Raw genomic sequence first — 13,518 nt, forward strand, 5'->3', positions numbered from 1 at the left:
TGAATAACTATTATTATCAACCCATCACTGAGTAGAAACAACACATCGGCTGACCTCCTTATGTTTTATTATCCTCATTACTGGTGTAACTGTGGGGTCACATCTGATGAGCCTGGAAACACTTTGCATCTCTCCTGCAGCCTGCAGCATGAAGCCCTCACACAACTTTTAAAACTGAACTCTCCAGGCTGTTTGACGAGGTGCAAATCAAGTCTCTTAACTCTTGTTTGCAACATCTTCACAACCAGGAGATTATTCTAGCTGCAGGTTAATGAGAACAGGTAGTGAGCCTCTCTCCCCCCCTCCCCCCTTCACTCCGCGTTTTATGGCTTCAATGTTATGAACCTCGCACCTGCGCTCAAGTACCCTGGAGTGGACCCCGTCCTGCGCCCCATTCACCTCTGGATGGCTGTAGGAAGTGGTGCATTGACGGTCCTTTGTGTTGCAACCTGGACCGTAATCTCTTTTGCAACTGAAAAAAACATCCGAAATTAAACTCTAACGCAGCGTTCAGGACCCCCACCTTAGCTTTATAGTGCCCCCCACCTCTTAGTAACTCTGCGAGATAATAAAAGCGAGCGGGGAAGCTTTTCACAATGCATAATGCGTCCTGCATGGAGTTTGTGCGCAGACAACAAATTGGGATCTGACAGTGAAACAGATTAGAGAAGTAAAAAACAGATTATCTGCACTGGTCTTTTTAAGCATTAGTGGATGAGTGTAGAGAAAGGAGTCACAGTGAGCAGCCAGTGACAGTCCTAAAAGCTGGATTTCAGTTTTCTTTAAAGATAAACTCATTTCTTAGATAAGTTTTTAAGATCAACATTATTACCAAGCTGTTACAGTTTATATGATCTACTACTTTCACATTGATGCTTTTTCAACAGGACATGAACTCAAGGTCACGTTGTCTCTAAATTATCAGCTCATGGCATAAAACAAAATGCAGCCCCCTTCATTACTTCACCCATCATGACTGCCGGGGGTTCGGCTCTTAATGGATTCTGGAAGAGAAAGCATCCTGAAGGTGGGGAGGGAGCAGAGGGTCGCAGAAAGAGAAGGACAGAAGGGTCATCTGAGTCTTTTGTGGTGGGATGGACAGAGCGGAGGGAGGAGAGGACGTGCGTGAGGAAGGGGGGGCAATAAACTTCGCTGCAGAGGAGGGGTCACAGAGGTGCAGAGGTGCTTCAGGGGTCCTGGGAGCTGTTTTTAAACTTATGAATATGTGTCTGCACAGTATGTCAGTTCATATTTTTAATTTAAAGATTTAAATGTGTGAAGGTTTGTGTTTAGAAGCGGTAAAATTAGAAGCTCAAAATTACAGCTGTAGGTTTTGTTGTGTTTTCAACATAAAATGTGCCACATTGCATAGGAACATAACTTTTAGAAGACAAGGTTGGGCTGAACCGTCGAGGATAAAACAAATCAAACAGCCACATAAGGGGCCTCTTAGTTCTTTTTTTTACATATGAACTTACTGCACTTGGATCCACTTCTTTGAAATGCATGTAAAGAGTCGTGCCCAGTGTGAATAATTTATTCATCTGATTATTGATGGACTAAGTTTGGTCAAATCCAATGTGCAATGTAATAAGCGGTGGTGGAAAGTTTTTTTCTACTGTCTTGTTAAAACAACTACCACTCTCTCTCACACACACAATGAGGAGCACAGAGGAAGCAGTCCCACTGGGGTTTTGTCCCTGTCTGTGGTCTATGGGTTCAAAGCTTCTTGCATGGGGAGGAGAGCCCTTAAACAGCATATTAAGCAGGAGTTAATTATATGCCAACCTAGTGACAAAGGGAAAGAAAAGCCTCCCTCTGAATGGCAAGACAAGAAAAGAGAAAAGTCATTATGCTGCCCACTTCTTTGCATTTGAAAAACTCAGTTCTCATTTTGGCATTTCCATTTGTAACTCCACAGAAAAGTGCAGCTCGTGGAGAAAACCTACAACAGTACCTTTGCAGTTGCGCTAACGTTTTACACTGAAGTTGAACACGAACCTGCTCGAGAATATGCAAGTTTTGGGGAAACACATGCGCACTCACTCTCTAATTTTGTGAAAAGGACACTGCAGTGATTTTGCATTACAATCGCTTCGGCCTGAGGTGGGAGACAATTCATTGTTGGGAGACATTGTTTTGAAAATGCCCCAGATGTTTCAGGAGGGAAAAGGTCATTGCAGTTCTAAAACTGTCATTGTGTCCAAAAAAAAGTAGTTAGACGTTAGACAAATAACACAGGCTTGATCAATCGTTTTGTTTTTGTAAAGTGCTTGAACTTCATTGCGAGGTTGATTGTATTTCTGTACTTAAGTGGTAACTTGTGATTTGTTAAACATTTTAATACACAAATTGAGGTGATTTCTTCTTTTTTTTACAGTACCTGAAGCAGTTCCTTGCACTAAGATCTTCCCAAATGTGTGTATTCATCTTCTATCTGTAAAACCGTCAAATATTTTCCTAACCAGTCCCCATCAGCTGCCAACCACAGAAAACCCCCCGTTTGACCCTGTGGCTGGAGACGCAGCTATTGTTTCAAATCACTGATTCGGACATGCCAGATTGCAGATCAGTAGTCCATCAGGAGAACTTCCCCTTGTTTTGCCTTGGAGCGAATGAGTCAACGTTAACATCGCTGCCAGGCTGTAGTGGCTGCCGTGAGTCTACTGTGCCATGCCACAATCACCACAATGCCAATATATTCTAAGCATATGGGGCCCCTGAACCAAAGTGAGTGCACACTGTAAAAGGTAAAGGTAAGGGAGGAGTAGGGGTTTTTGATTCAGATTTTCTAATATTTGAAAGGACTGAAGCATATTTCAGGCCTGTGAATGCATTAAATCCATGTAGTGATTCTAACGTCCTCCCCACAAATCACCTAGAAGAAATCCCATAACGAGCACAACAAAAACCCTCTCTCTCTCACTGAGAGATACTTCAACGGCATCCCAAGATATATGTAGCTGCTGAAGGAGGTGAAATACTTCTATTACACAAAACGGGTATTTCTTCTTTCTTTTCTCTTCCTTTGCTTCAATCTGAGGGAAAAATCACTCTTTGGTTTTACTGCTCATAACTCACTTCCTGTGAGGTGGGGTTCACAAATAGACATGACTTCATTTTAAATATAGTCACGAGTCAAAAAAGATTGGGAACCACTAAGGTATTGGATGAAACAGTATCGTGAGGATAAACATTTACACTCGACCACACTCTTGTATCGTATCTACTAAAGTCAACTTGTTGTGCTGATGTTTATAAGAATAATTTGTGTAGTTTTTCTCCTTACAGCATTTAGCAGCCCACGGTGCCAGTGCCCACTGACCACAGAGAGCCTGTCCAGGCACTGACATCACTAACAACAGACATTTTTAACACTCATCCACTTACTTATGGTAGCAGCCGAGCAGATCACTGTAGCACATAACAGGCTGCCATGATAGGCAGGTGTAAATAATATATATATATAACAAATCATTTTCCAATTTCCCTGTGGGAAAGGAAAAAGGAAGGACCATTTAGGATTAATGTTTCACTAAGTTAAGTTATTTTAAAGTGAACTGTGATGGAGCACATGGTTATTGTGCATAGTGGAGATAATAGCCTATGTGGGGAAGTTATATTCTGCATTTAGTTTCAACTGAATGAAAAAGAGATCCTTTTCTGTGTATGTCCTCAGGCTGTGCTGCACTCTATTGGAGGAAAGATGTCATTGCATTGAGGCATCAGTCACTGAAACAAACGCCATCAAGGCGTTCCATCCATGCCAGTACCTGGAATCTTATTTTATGAACCTTTGCCTTCCTCATCCTATAATTACAGTGATATCACAGCAGCCTGTGAAAAAAGCACAAAAGAACATTTTGCATCCATCCCAAACAGAACATGTTTATTCACAAACTGGTAAAATATAGCACATTTGTATAAAAATGTAGAAAATTGTACACAAAATATAACACTTGGCTTTTGTCTATTATAGTTAATGCTACTAGTATAGCTTTCTTTTGCTAAGGGTGATATTCTTTTGCCAGCAAAAAGTCAGAATGAAAGATGACAGTTATAAAAACAACACGCATAGAAAGCAACATCCATAAAGTTCATTGATATAAAAAGATACTTTTATACAAAACATTTCATACATTCTAAGGAACAGCACTATACGTGAATGTTCATGCCCTTATTGCTAGTGTTAGTGTTGTGTTAAAACAGACTATTTGTGCTCTTTTTAAAGTCATTTTAAGGTGTCTTTGGTAGGTTGTACGCTTTTTTCAAAATAACTGTTCATTCCTGCTAACGCTTCGTAACACTTAGTAAATGACGCTATTTCATTCTCAATATGTTTGCGTCAGAAATACTTTAATGTGGCCTGATTGAGACTAGCGGTGCTCAGATGTGTTCTTGAACGTCTATTTAAAAATACTGTGATTGCAATTCTTTATTCTCATCTAAATGAGGTTGATGTGAATGGTTGTGCTGTAGTCAGTGCAAAGCCACAGTGTAAAATTAGTCCTCCTACTTAGACCTGCAGCTTTCTCTTGTAAGACATCGTTCAATAGTTGCACAGAAGTACCTCAGTGTACATGTACAATCCGTGCATCATTCGTTTTTCAATTTAAAATGAAAAATAAATTAAAATGAAATAAAGGATAATGGTTTGTTTTCAGGTTTCTGATTTTGTGCTCAAATAAAAAATGGCATTTATAATCCATTTTCATTTTTTCATCAGGAATTAGTGGCATGTTGTGCCAAAAGCTGTCCTCCAGAAACTTTACAAACATAAAGATACAATAATGTGTCCTGAATTTATGACATGCAGGTTTAAATACAACACAGTAACGACCATGGACTGATTTAAAGCATTTTATGTGGCACCGTGTTCCTCTGCCCGGTACTACAGTGATTTAATTAAAATTTCCTCAAACCATCGAATTTTACAAAGATTTACCATCGTTATTACCACAGGGATAAATTTAATGTACAGTGTTTGAACTTTATGATGGTTTGATACTGTAATAAGCAGCTGTAGTCATAAATAAACCGGAGATATGTCTTTTAACAGGCTGTGCCAATCCCACGAACAGCAATTCGTTTCTGTCACTTTTTGGCACAACATGCCACTAACTCTAGATGAAAAAATGAAAATAAAATATGAATGTTTTTTGTTTTTTCATTTTAAATTGACAAACGAATGCACGAATGACACACAGATTCGATACAATACATATTTTACTACAGTGGCTCCAAATCCAAGACATTCCCGCTCCTTGATAACCTATTCTAAATTAGCAAGACAGAATTTTGCTGCTGTTTTCCAACTCATCTTTGGGATTAGAGCCAAGGTGCAGCAGCACTGTACTATGAATGTACCTCAGTTTCTCCAATATAGGCAACTACTACTGATCTTTAAACAGATGCAAACCATCTGACTCTGGGTTCATTCAAATTAGCCGTCATCCTCAGCTGAGTCATGTATGTACAAGTTGTAGGTTGATGTTTGAATATATCAGATATATAATGTAGAGGGGCTGTTTGCACACATATTATATTTCAGCTTTACTCATTATCGTCCCTGTATGTACCTCAGGAAGAAAAAGGCACTTTTTGTTTTGCAGTTATGAACAAACTAAAAAAAAACAAAAATAAAACTACACAGCTGCTTTAGGAACACTTACAGTAAACATGTGGAGTGCAAACTCTCTGTCTGGAAAGGCAATTACAACATAATCTGAACAAAGATTTAAACAAGTCCTGAGTGTCTGTGCGTAGGCTGTGTGTGTGTGTGTGTCTGTGTGTGTGTGTGTGTCCGCATTTGTGGGAATACTGATATGCCACTGGTGCAGAGTGCGTTGCTCATGACACGGAAGAAAACTATAGCAATACAGGTTATTGTTTAGTAGCACAGAGAAATCATTTCTCAATCACTAGAAGCATGTCTCTCATGTCTATCTCAACATCAACTCCCATTGGCCTTCAGAATCCAAGCAGTCTTTCAAAAGACAAGGGATAAGGTATCCAATGTCTCATTGTCATACACACAACATATATAAATGAATCTAAAATTTATTTACATGTATCCTTCTCCCCTCCACAGTTGCCATAGCCCAATGTGACTGGAATGCCTGTGTACAAAAAGTTCATCATCCGTTTCATATCAGGCTTACAGCCCTGTGTCTACCATAAGGCACGAAAGAATACTGAGTACCGAGGCTACGAGGGATCAATACAGTGAGGGAGACTGATCAGGCACCTTTGGTTTTAAGGTTTTAGTTAGGGATTCTTACAGTTTCTAAACCTGTGGTGGGATTACAATATTAGCTTAGAACCAAAACACATTACTCCAGACCATTGTTCCTGTTACATGGTATTCTGTAACGACAGACCCCCTGTCAGTTCATGATCCTGACTCTAACAGGGGTTAATCAGCTTTTGGGGGTACCCAATGCTACGCAGAACAACAACATGAAATGTTCTTTTCAAAAGTTTGTCTGATGTCATACTATACTTCTTGCAATGCACAAAAGAAATCACTATATGCACGTGTTTTAAACTCCAGGCTGATAATAAGTCCTAGTCAAGGCCTCTATTTGATTGTTAGTTTGAATATATGCTGAGCCACCTGAGAAACTTCTTCTAAGACAGTGTGTTCAGGTATTTATTCTCTCCAGCCAGTGAGGTAAGCATGGATGTCATATCACCCACAGCCATGTTGGACAGACCAGTGCCTGCTGCTAGGCTGACCGAAGTCTGAGGGGTGGTGAGACGTGACGAGGCATGGGAGGACGATCCTGGCTGACCCTGGAGGGGATTGTTGACTGGGCTGAACGAGGAGGACTCTGCATCATCAATAATGGAGGTGAAGTCTATGCGAGCATTGTCCAGGTCCAGGTTTTCTAAGGCATTAGAGATGGGGCCAGATTCAGGATACGGAGCCATAGGAACAGACTTAGTACCAACTGTTGGGTCCAGGTTAGATGCCATACTATGCTGCTGGTTGATACAAGGTCCGTTCTGGGGGTCCATGTGTTTCTCCATTTCCATGTTGATCTGACCAGAGAAGTAAATGTTGTTGTTGTTGTTGGATGGAGAAAACATTTCATTTTGTGGATGTTGTGGATGCTGGACTGGTGGAAGTCTGACCACTCGTCTGGGGCTGGAAGTAGAGTGGACAGGGCTGAGGTGAGGGGAGCTTCCTGGGTAGCCTCCTCCACCCTGTGAGAGGCTGTTCTGACGGCTGAGAGGTTTCCGTACCTGAGGTGGCCTGGGGACCACCATTTCCTGGCTATAACATGAGCCTTGGAGACCTGTCAGCTGTTGGTCTTTAGCTGTCACAGAGCTTGGCCCTCGGCTGTGAGCCGATGGGCTCATGACCAGGTTCTGGTTCGGGTAGGGAGGGTAGGGCTGATTGGAGTAGCGATTCTGGTTTTGGTGCTGTGGACTGTGCTGCAATAGTGCCTTCTGGCCACTCATATCCATAGTGTCAGCAAGAGGGGGAGGTTTTATTCCACTCTGCTGCTGTTGTTGCTGCTCTTGTTGTTGCTCCCACATGAGTGCTTGCTGGGACTGCACATAGTTCCTCACCATCATCTCCTTCACCTGCATCATGGGGGTTTCGGACCTCTGCCCATCTGAAAGAGCAGACCCAGTGCAGCCCAAACTCAATCCCACTCCAGCGGAGAAAGTGTTTTGGTTCTGTCCTTGAAAGTCACAACTGGGGTTGTTAGAGTTCCTCATCATAACCTGGCCTGTCTGCTGTGGGTAACCTTGAGTCTGCTGGAGGAGCATTCGCTGTTGTTGGAGCTTAGCATTCTGACAGGCATCTCCACCTCCCATCCCAGGGTGGAACTGCTGCTCAGGCTTGATTGTGAGTTTGTGTGTTCCATCAGGACTGTTGTAGAGGCCCGTCTGAGTGTTGAAGTGGGCCTGTGTCTGCTGAGGCTGCAGGCTGGGATCTGAATACTGCATCCCACGCTGGTTCTGGAGAGCATGACTAGAAGTCTGGAGTTGGCTGTGGGTGTCACTCCAAGGGCCTCCAGCATCACTACCCTGGCCTAGGCTTGGATAATGTGGGCCTGACGGACTGAGTTGGCAGGTGCTCATGCTGTACTCAGCCTGCTGGAGAAGTGAATTAGACACGCCTTCCGGATGAATAGGTCTTGACTGGCCCATTGGATTTCCCCCAGACCTGGAATTGACTTCTCCCTGGTTCTGATAATGTCCCTGCATGTAACCCTGGTCTGGACAGCCCAAAGAGTCATGGTTTGGGGACAGATTTGAAAGAGGACCTCCACCTCCAACCCCTCCAAGAGTTGGATGCTGTTGCTGGTATCCCATGAAGCTTCTCTCTCCAGGGGGCATCATCAGCGAACGATCTCTGGTATCAATAGGGGCAAGATGGGGCTCCATACTCATAGCCTCCATCATTACATTTTCTGTAATGCTAGGTGGTCGAGGGGAGTACATGTGTCGGGCAAGACTGGAGTCAGATCCACGGTGTTGCAGTGCATTCCTTCGGCCCATCATGGATACATTGTTAAGGCTATTGAAGCGCTTCGGGAGAGTTTGTGGATCGGCTGCTGATCGAACTGGGTCACTGGCTCTCCTGCTGTTGTTACCTGGAGCCTGGTGAGGGTAGATAACACCAGTGCCATACTCTGTGTTGGCACTGTGCCTACGTGGACCACCTTGTTGAAGAAAAGGAGGCAGCGGCTGCCCCTGGTACTCGCTCAAAACACCTCTTCTGCCTGGGGTTCCTGGATGCTCCATATTGGGTAAAGGAGTAGGTGGTGGTCCACCAGTTGCTGCAGCATATTTGGCCTTTAGGCTGTATTGCTGGGCAGGTGTTAAATTAGGAAGACCTGGCAATCCTCCACTTCCAGGACATGGAACTCCTCTGCGATTTGTTTCAGGAGAGAGGGGGTCTCCTCCACTCTGCTCTTGGCCTACGAGGTGACATCCTCCGCCTCCTGCGCCTCCTATTTGCGACACCTCACTGGAGCGTCGGCTGGACAGGTAAGGAGACACCATGGAGGAGCGGCGGCTGACGGTGTATGCAGAGCTTAAGCTGCTTGTGCCACTGCCTCTCCTGTCATTAGTAGAGCAGCCTATTGAAGTTCCACCTCCTAACTCGTGGTTAGACAGCTCCATAACACGTCGATTTGAGAGGAGAGGAGAAGGTGCACACATTCCCATATTCTCCCCTGAACCTGAAAATACACAATGAAGAGGAAAAACCTTAGAGGTGGATCAGCTGTACAAAACAAGACTACTGATTTTGAATTGTGCTTTTAAATTTTATTTTGAAGAATCATAATGTCTCATTGAAACAATCATTTAACTGTCATAGATTATATCTGTTGTAACAATGCAATTAATTCGACTATATACAAAGATTCACACACACATACAAATATAAACAGACACTATGTCCATATTGAAAGTGTTCTGATTATTTACGAATGACTAACAAATGATTACTTCACCTGGAATCGATGGTAGCTTGTTGTTAGCACAACGGCCAGGAGGGGTTGGCCTACGGATTTGCTTCAGCTTGTCAATCTTCAGATTCTCCAGCCTCTTCAAAGCCTGAGCTGACATTCCCATTGTTCCTCCTATACTTCCTGGCTCTCCTCCTCCACCTGTTACGCCATCTTCTAGTGCGGTGAGGTCCTCCAAGCTGCCTGCTGCATTTAGGTTCATCTCTACCCCGCTATCATTGTTGTTGGTGCTACCCAGTGGGGAACGTTCGCTACTGCAGGATGACTGACCACCAGGACTTGGCTGTGATTTCTGAAAGACATAATTTAATTTATTGTTGTGTCTACTTTCCATTACTGATAAACCCTTGTTTATGTATGTCTACGTATTTCCACACAATGACCTACAAATTACTTCTTTTATTTTATTTCTGACTTGATTTAAAGGAAAAAACATTTAAATACATGTTCTCACTCACCAGAGAAGTCTCAGGAGCCAAGAGTTTGCAGTCCTCCCTGCGTATCTCCTCTTTCTCCAGCAGCAGTTCAGAGTTCTGAGCTGAGCCCGGGGGTCGAGGTCCTGTGTCTCCACGATGCTTCTTGGTGATGTGGGCTTCAGGGCCGTGCACTGTCTTCACGTGTTTACGCAGAGAGCTTGGATCTGTGTACCGCTTAGTGCAGCCAGGTATTTTACATACATAAGGTTTCTGCAAAAGTGCAAAGTGTCAGTCAATAAACAAGATCTTGTTTGTGTGTAGACAGGCTTGTATATCATCATGCAATACACAGGAGTGATGAAGTGTTACTTCTTTACTACTTTATTACTGTCAGTGGGGTACTCTACAGTACCTCATTGGAGTGAGTTCTGTTCTGGTGCTTGGCTCTGTCCGAAGCATTAGAGAATGCCTTGTTGCAGCCCTCATGTTCACACACGTATGGTTTCTCCCCGGTGTGGGAGCGCAGGTGGGTCTTCAAATTTTCCAGGCGAGAGTAAGCCTTATTACAGCCTTCAAACTATTCAGGAGAAATTTAAATAGTGACTTTGTAAGCTAAGTTGCCATACAGAAAACACAACAAAGAATTCTTTGGATTTTAAATTGTAAAAATACAAATAACCGATCAATAAAATGTCACACAATGTGACACAGTGGAGAAAGCTCAGGTGGGGGCAAAATAGAGACTTAAGATGTACTCACAGTGCACTTGTGTGGCTTCTCTCCGGTGTGTCTGCGCATATGAACCACCAGCATGTACTGGGCTTTGAAAGGCCGCTGTTCTCTGGAGCATTCCTGCCAGTGACATACAAACTCCTTCTTCTCTCCATGGATGTGCTCATTATTGATGTGCTGCAGATAAACAAATACATAAGGAAATAAATATTTTAGGTGATACGTGATATGTTACATTGGAGTTGAGATCTTTAGATCATTATTTCTTACATGAACTAGCTGGTCCTGTGTGTCAAATTCCTTGTTGCAGCTCTCCCAGTGACAGTTAGTTTCATAGATGGCCTCTGGTTCAGGTTTCCCGTCCTCTTTGTCCAAGTCATCTCTGCCATCCAGTAGACCCAGAAGAGGGTCCTGAGGAAAGATATGTACACAATGCAATTTAGGTGTTCTTGATTCTACTTCATTTTAAAATGCGACACTTGAGCTTTTCCTGCAACATCTAAAGTAAAAAAAACACAACATCTGTTGCGTTAAGACAGCTCCTTTACCTGAGTGCCAGTGGAAGAAGGACTAGCCACGTCTCCCTCTGACCTCTCCTCCAGACTTTTCACGTTAAGGCCATCCATCACTCCTCCCAGCCCTGGTTCCGTTTTCAACTACAAAACAATTAATGCACATGATCTTGAACTATGTGCGTCTCTCAAATTAATTTACATTAATCAAATTAACACAGATTTCAATTATCCCTGTCATTGACCTATCATAGCTTCATATTCTCATATCCTATGCACCTAGACACCAGTAAGAAAAGCGGCACCAACACAAGAATTAAAGTGGGAGAGCTGTCTTACATGTCCATGCTTGGGTGGAGCATGGAGCCGAGGATTGTGTGGAGGTAAGCGGGAAGCTTGGCAGGGACCCGGTGTGTGTCCACCGAGAGGTGTCCCACCGCCTCCACCATACATGGATCCTTGTTGCCTGGACTGGCAGTTCATATTGTTGGAATAACCCAAGGATGGACTGTGGAATAAAAGAAAAAAGCAATGTGACTCTGGAGAGCAAAAGATGAAGGAAGCACATGGTGTTCATTTAAACCAACATTTACACCTTTGATTGTAATACACAGACTAGAGTAATGTCTGACCTCATGGCGCTCACAGAGAGATGGCCATAAGAGCTGGCCCCATTGGGGTTGCAGCGAGAGTTGACAAAGGCCACCAGGGAGTTGGGTGATGTCCGGATGACTGTTTGCAGATCTACACTGGCATCAGACAGAGGAGAGATGGACAGTGCTCTCTTTTTGCTCAGTTTCAGCATGGAGCGAGGCGTGGAGAACCTTGAACCTAAAGTGCAGTGAATGACAAGAACACGAGTCAACACTAATTATAAGAAAAAGACTTATTTAAATGTAAAACAGAACACCACCTCCACTACACTTATATGTAGAAGGGTCCTTACCATCACCTGAACCGATCTGATCAGAGCCAGGCTGAAGCTGACAGAAGTTATGGTGAGAGGACATCATGTTATTCTGGTTACAATAGGGGGTGCTATTGCCACCTGTAAGGCAGGAGGGACAAGCGGAAATCTAACATCAATGAAGCAGACAAATACTGATGCAGATGTTAACAAGGAGAAACAGTTCAAATCTAGGTTCATGCAAAAAAAGTAATGAATATGCATGTTTCTGGTTTAACTGTGGAGTTCCTGTTTCTACCTCTCACGTATCCTTAAGTCCTAATTAATAGTAGCTGAGTGTGTAAGGAGATGTAGAAAGCACTATGACTCACCCTCTAGGGGCAACATCCCCCTGTGTGTCATACTGTGCGGCGGTGGGACCTGTGGGGGCCTCATATATTGATCCATGCAGTGGCCAATTCCCTGTCCTGGTCCTGATCCATGAGTCATACTTGGAGTCACTGGGTTATACATGGCGCGGCAGTCCTGGGAGGGGCCGTTGAGAAGCGGGGCCCGCAGCGACGACACATCACTGTAGGGGGACTGATCTGATGGGAGTAGGCTGCAAATATCAAGGAAACACAGTTAGAAGTTATGACGAATAATTTCCTGTTAAAGGAAAGGAAAGTAATAATTACAATTAAAAATGGTAAAATATAGTAAATTTGCTTTTCTTTGCTCATCTAGTCATTAGAGGAGAAATAAATGCTTTCTGAAGACTAATATATATCTCTCACAGTGTCATTAAGTTTAATTTAACTAATAAAGAGATTGTTTAGACTCTAAATGTAAATTTGTTCAACACTGTTGCTATTTAACAGGCAGAAAGTTTCAAATACACATTTACTGAGTGGTGGGGAGATTATTACACATAAAATAAATAACTATATGAATGAATAAATGATCAAGGTCCCATATGAATACATATACAATCATTACATTATGGACTGTTCTGCTAATTCAAATACCTTTATTAATAGCTCAATGACAATTAAGCCTAACCTTATGTGAAAAATCCCGGTTTGGACTCTACTCTCTGTTGTGATATCTCTGTCTCACCACTAGATGGTGGGTGACGCTTATCTCGGTCAACTCTGTGGAAACTTACTCTCTGGGTTTTCCCCCTTCCAAACTAGAGGAGCAAAAACTTCACTGGAACTTTCCAGTCTCCTCATGAATTTCAGTTTATTTTCTGACCTTTCCTCAGTTTAACCGTTTAGTTCAAAATCTGTCTCTCCAGCTCTTTCATTATTGTTGTTTCTCTTTTTGTGTCCCTCTCCTAAAGTGGCAGACTTCATCCATCCTTCTTCTCCTAAGTTGTCCTTTCAGTGCTTTTTTTTTTCTTTCACCACAACGTGTATTCCACACAGTAGCTTAATCTGTGCTCTCTAATCCACTGTGCTGCCCCCCTCCCTGAA

The 13,518-nt window shown here is 43.0% G+C and overlaps 1 protein-coding gene across 1 annotated transcript in view; it reads right to left on the bottom strand.

Annotated features, from left to right (window-relative positions):
• Positions 1 to 3,875: 3,875 nt before the first annotated feature.
• Positions 3,876 to 13,518, bottom strand: part of gli1 (GLI family zinc finger 1) — a 43,405-nt gene continuing 33,762 nt past the window's right edge. Inside the window, exons 3-13 of the mRNA XM_026348946.1 lie at positions 12,433 to 12,662; positions 12,101 to 12,202; positions 11,787 to 11,985; positions 11,494 to 11,662; positions 11,191 to 11,298; positions 10,913 to 11,053; positions 10,670 to 10,819; positions 10,323 to 10,487; positions 9,953 to 10,180; positions 9,480 to 9,786; positions 3,876 to 9,203 (exon numbers count right to left, since the gene is read on the bottom strand). Of these exons, the coding sequence (XP_026204731.1) occupies positions 6,631 to 9,203; positions 9,480 to 9,786; positions 9,953 to 10,180; positions 10,323 to 10,487; positions 10,670 to 10,819; positions 10,913 to 11,053; positions 11,191 to 11,298; positions 11,494 to 11,662; positions 11,787 to 11,985; positions 12,101 to 12,202; positions 12,433 to 12,662 (4,372 nt within the window). The 3' untranslated portion in view covers positions 3,876 to 6,630. The remainder of the gene's footprint in view (positions 9,204 to 9,479; positions 9,787 to 9,952; positions 10,181 to 10,322; positions 10,488 to 10,669; positions 10,820 to 10,912; positions 11,054 to 11,190; positions 11,299 to 11,493; positions 11,663 to 11,786; positions 11,986 to 12,100; positions 12,203 to 12,432; positions 12,663 to 13,518) is intronic.

This window comes from Anabas testudineus, chromosome 5 (assembly GCF_900324465.2).
Source record: "Anabas testudineus chromosome 5, fAnaTes1.2, whole genome shotgun sequence".
Lineage (NCBI taxonomy): Eukaryota > Metazoa > Chordata > Actinopteri > Anabantiformes > Anabantidae > Anabas > Anabas testudineus.